Below are 5,246 nucleotides of genomic sequence, written 5' to 3'. Positions count from 1 at the left end.
CTTAAGCGAGACAGTTATTGTCGCTTGGACGAAGGCTTTTAGCCTAAGCGAGAACTGTGTAGGATTTCATTTTATTTCCCTTTTTAAGTGGTGGCTGGTTGTTATCTTCAAAATGCATGAATTATTTGATTTATTCGATTTATATGAACTGAAATTGGCATGTTTGGTATGAAACTGATTATGGATTTGTTGGTTGGTGGTGGTTTGGCATGAGAATTGGATGTTTGAGATAAAAGCGGTGGTTATGGTATTGAGAAACATGAATTTGGTGTGAGATAGGCATAATTCCATAAGTCTCGTGGGGAGATCTCATGTTGGTGTGTAGTGTATATAATTAAGATAATGATTCAAGCAAGGATGGTATCTCGAAACTCTAAAGGATCAGTTAGTCTCATGTAAAGCAAACTAATCCAAGTGGTGAGAGTAGCGGGAGGCTCTAGTCTTTGGCAGGATAATGGCCTTAGATGCTTGAAGACTAACCTTGTGTGTGGTAGGGTGAAACCCATTGGCAATGGCTCTGTAGAACAGTAGAGACCACCACAAGTGCAAGCGTCTAGTGAATCCGATCTTATTATATGTATCTGGATAATTAAGTCATAGTGTCCTACTTGTTTGCTATAACATGAATTTGTGCCTACTTTGTTGCATGCTTGAGAACTGTTTTAAGTATCTGTGTGCTATAATATGTAAAAATTTATTTTACACTAGCTTACCCTTTCATTTTTGTGTATGTTCTTGCCTTGCTTTCTCTTTTGCGATGATCACCTTATTGGTGGGAGCAAATGAGGGAAATGTTGGAGGTAGACCTGATGGTGGCAGCGGTGCAGTTTAGATGGCCTATTGTATGTGGCCCTTAGGAGCAGTTTTAAGGCCCTGGTGCCTTTGTAATTCCTTGCTCTAGGAGCAACCTTTTGTAAACTGTTAAACCTCCTTGGGATTATGTTCTGCTCATGGCATCTTTGGTGTGCCTTAGCATTTGTTTTTTAGCACTTTTTTGGATAACTGTACTAGTGGATCCTCATGCATACTGCTCATTTGATTGCTCTTTTATTATTATAATTATGCGATGTTTTTATTTAATAGATTTAATCTATTTAAATGAGATGTCACATTGTGGATAATTAGTTATCGTAGAATTTAAAGTTCATATGAAATTTCTTATATAAAATATTTGCAACAAATTTTCTTAAGAAAAAAAAATTGCAATAATTTATTCTAAAAAAATCAATTTAAAAAATAGCATGTACTTTTTCTTGCAAATTTAGATTTCGCAAGTAATTTTACTGTGTATGTTGAATTTGCAAATAATTTCTTGCAAAAAAAAAAGACCGTAAGTAATTTTTTATGCGAAAATGAATTTGTAAGTATATTTTTTTCTACTAATAATTTTACAAGAAATTTTGCAAAAACAAATATATAATAAATTTTAAAAGAATATAATTTTTAGTTTTATATTATTTTTTAATGATAAAGTAACTTGTAAAGAATTTATTTATTTTACTATTATTGATACTTGAAAATAAATTATGAAATTAGTACTTGAAATAAATAAATACAAAAATAAATATTTATTTAATTATTTGAGTATAATTTTATACATATCACAAGATTATTACGTACTAAGTTGTTAATAATGACCAAAACCAAAATTTAATCATTTCAAATGCAAATTACTAAAGATTATAAAATCATATTCATTCCGGAAAACTTCAACACCTTATTCATTGCTACAATTCAGTGTTACAAAAACTTATGATTGTTTCTTCCCTACTCTCCCTTCACTTGTAAACATACATTCATGCTCACTAGCTCATCCACTAGATGGTAGAGATAACTATGTTCTACATAATTTGACAGTTTCATGATTAATGAGAAGCCATTCAGCAGCTAGAATCATTTGCTACCCAAAGTTGAGTTTGTTGTTGTAATGTAGTTGTACCAAAAAAATGTGAAGCGCGGATCAAGGCAACGGATCCAAATTATAATTACTTTAAGGCTTTTCTTGGTATTTTCTGTCTATGTATATGCTGGAGCTAAACTCGTAGGGGCGGGTAAAACATCATTGTCAGATGTTTCTCGTGATTTCTCCTAAAAGTTTTACCACTTTGTCAAAATTGTTATCCTTTGTCGATTATTCTTGATTCACTGACTTACTAGGTCAAATATGTCATAGAGACATGTCCTTGTGTTGTCTTATCATATAGTATTCATGATTTTGATTTCTGATTATTTTAGATATATTTTGAACTAATATGGCAGCTATTGGGATCTTCTCTCCCAATCTAGCTCCTAGTCCCTGATTCAACCAAAGCGAAAAATGCTATTGCATCTATAGTAACAATTATTGACACCAGAAGACGTGAGGAGAGAAGTTGAGGTTCATCGTGTCAATTTCAAGTACCCCACCATACTGATGTTAAAATATTTTGCTTGGCCACTAGTTAGTGCAAGGTTGTTTCTTTCAAATAGAAAACGGCAAATGCTCCCATGTTCATTAGAAGTATGCGGCAGGTAAATTTCAAAGTGAATAAGCTCAATCTCTCTTTAAAAATACCACTCTCTAATGCAATTAGTTAATATCGTAATTTTGTAAATAACAAGGGTAGGTGAGTCTTAATTCTCGAAAGAAAATGTGTAGAGTTGTCAAACTTTTTGTAGGAGAACTTGGATTAAATTATCTGGCGGACAAAAGCAACATGTAGCAAGCAACTACTAGAGCAATGGTGAAAATTCCAGAAATAATACTACTAGATGAAACCAAGAGTACCCTGGATGCCGAGTTTGAAAAATGAGTTCAGGAAGCTCTGGATCAAGTTATGGTAAACAGAACCACAATTATAGTAGCACATAGCTTATCCACTACTAAGGGTGCAGGTTTAATTGCTAGTTAAGAATGGAATGGTTGAAACGAGAGGAAATCATGAAACATTAATAAACAGGGGTAGTGACTAAACTTCCATAGAAGAATAGTGCATAACTTCTACTTTGTGCTCATTATTGGTTTCACCTGGAATAAACCAGAATTTTTTTCTTGGAGTTGTATCATGGGACAATCCAGTATGAAATATTGAGTGAAGTATTTAAGAGTAGCATGGTTCTCTGTCCTAAACAGCTAACTTGTAAGGGAAGGTTCTCCTAGTGCTTGGATACGTAAAAATGTATTGCATCATATTCGTTTCATATCAATCTCATTACAGAGAAGAGGCAATAAATGACTGTTGAACTAAAACCTTGACAAGAGAATCCGCTTTCACGTTCATGGAGGCAATTAGACGCAAAGATAAACAAAAGAAGATAATTGCAATCAACCAAACCACCCAAAACAATAATCAGCAGAGAAATTCCATGGCTGCTATATCCAATAAGGAAAAGAGCAAACAGAAAAATGGCGGGTCTCCCTCATTGAACTTCATTATAATCTCTCCAAGTATAGAATTCTAAACAAATTAAAATAAAAATAAAAACATCCAGACTTTAAAGAAATTTGCATCACAGCTACTCTGAATCGCATAATTCAATCTGAAGTACTAATTAAGAGCTCGTTGCACTGGTATTATTAGCCAAACATATGAAACGTAAAACAGCAACAAATCAAATCAATATAAACCAACCAACTCCTTTATACAAAGAATTGTTCTCCTAACATAGAAGAAAACAAGAGAAGACAGCAAAATACACTATACGAAGAAATAGACACTCTCAGGCAGACTCTTTTCAGTACAAGCTCTCAGGGTTGAAATTTATTCAAAATGCAAAATTTCTATGTCACATGTCATATCAAGTAATATGTATCTTTATCATGGCTTCATAGTTTCTAATGTGTAATAACTTTCAGAAGAGAGCGTGTTCCTAACATGATTCACTGAGTGGTGAGAGGCATTACCCCATTACCGTTGACAGCATGTTCCACAGCAACTCCTTTCTTGTTACCCACATTGTGGCCCTCTTGTATGGCATTATCATCATCATCATCTTCATCAGAGTCCAAAGTGAATTTTGTCGACTCCTGCATATTCTGCAATTCAGCACCGAGTGGCGCGTACCGCGTGGAAACGGAGTCAAGGTGGGTTCCTCCTCCGTTTCTGGCGCAAACAAGGGAGAAGAAGCCAACAAGAAGCACCACCAAGAGCGCGAGGTGGCAATTGAACTGAAGCGTGGCTATGGCCCTGGCCCTATGATACTCCGGGTGCCCCTTGCACCTCAGCGTGTAGTTCCCTCTGCTCACTCGGTGCATAGAGCACCCCTGGGCCACCCAGCCCGAGAAGAGGGAAAGGCCCATTTGGAGAAGCCATGTTCCGTGGAGAATGAGGCCGACGCCGCGGCCCAGTTTGGGAACACTGGAGCGCGGAGATCCCACATCGAGAAGCGTGCAGAGAAGGCAGATTGCGATGGGAACCAGCAAGAGATCATAGTAACGGTTCTCGACGCCGCTGGGGTCCTTGCGCTGAAGGTAGAAGAGGAGAAACTCTTGGGCGAAAGCGAAGAGGCCAACGAGGCCGTGCAAAGGCGAAGGGAGAGAGAAGAGAGGAAGAAGGGAGTAGAAGAGGAAGATGAAGCCGATGGGGAGGACCTGGAGCTGAAGCGCGGTGCCGACGGCGTCGTTTGAGTTGTGTGCGCTGAGAAGGGACAGTGTGGAGTTGAGGATGAAAAATGAGGAGAGAATTGCGAGGGAGATCGGAAATAAGAGTTTGTTGGTTCGGGAATTGGGCGGAGAAGATGAAGCGGAAGAGATTGGGGATTGTTTGGATGGGGAAACGTGAAGAAGCGCTTCGTGTGCTCCCACGAGAATGAACCCAACGCCTCCCAACGCAAAGGAGAATAGTTCCATTGATTGAATCGCTTCTCTGCCGCGTCTGCGCCCAAAATTCGATCCCAGAATGATTTTGATTTGGGTTTGGGTCAAAGGTCAAATGTGGATGCTGCCAGCTTCCGAAACTTTCCCCGGAAGCTTCCACCAAACGCTGCCGGAATTATATATCTCATATTAAAAGAAAAATAAGAATCAAAATGTATTTTCAGATAATTTTGTTTTCATCAAACTAAAGGATAATTATCCTGGTACGGTAATTGTTTTATAGGATACTTTTATCCTACGATTTATTATATCTATTATATTATTATTGTAGTGTGATTTTCTTAAAACTATGGAAAGAGTTGAATTAGAAAGTAACTCCAACTCTCACAACTTATCTCCATGTCAACATCAACTTATAAAATAGTCTAGACAAATCTATTACTAACTAAAA

At 37.2% G+C, this 5,246-nt stretch overlaps 1 protein-coding gene across 1 annotated transcript; it reads right to left on the bottom strand.

Annotated features, from left to right (window-relative positions):
* Nucleotides 1-3,525: 3,525 nt before the first annotated feature.
* LOC114195949 lies at nt 3,526-4,969 on the bottom strand. The gene has a single exon (XM_028086405.1). The coding sequence runs from the start codon at nt 4,826-4,828 to the stop codon at nt 3,860-3,862; it is 969 nt and encodes a 322-aa protein (XP_027942206.1). The 5' UTR covers nt 4,829-4,969; the 3' UTR covers nt 3,526-3,859.
* Nucleotides 4,970-5,246: the final 277 nt, after the last annotated feature.

This window comes from Vigna unguiculata, chromosome 1 (assembly GCF_004118075.2).
Source record: "Vigna unguiculata cultivar IT97K-499-35 chromosome 1, ASM411807v1, whole genome shotgun sequence".
In the NCBI taxonomy this organism is placed as follows: Eukaryota; Viridiplantae; Streptophyta; class Magnoliopsida; order Fabales; family Fabaceae; genus Vigna; species Vigna unguiculata.
The sequence above is the reverse complement of the archived record's forward strand: the minus strand, read 5'-3'. Positions and strand labels throughout refer to the sequence as shown.

Coding starts and splice junctions, on each gene's coding strand:
- LOC114195949 (XM_028086405.1), bottom strand. CDS start 4,828: ATGGAACTATTCTCCTTTGCGTTGGGAGGCGTTGGGTTCATTCTCGTG.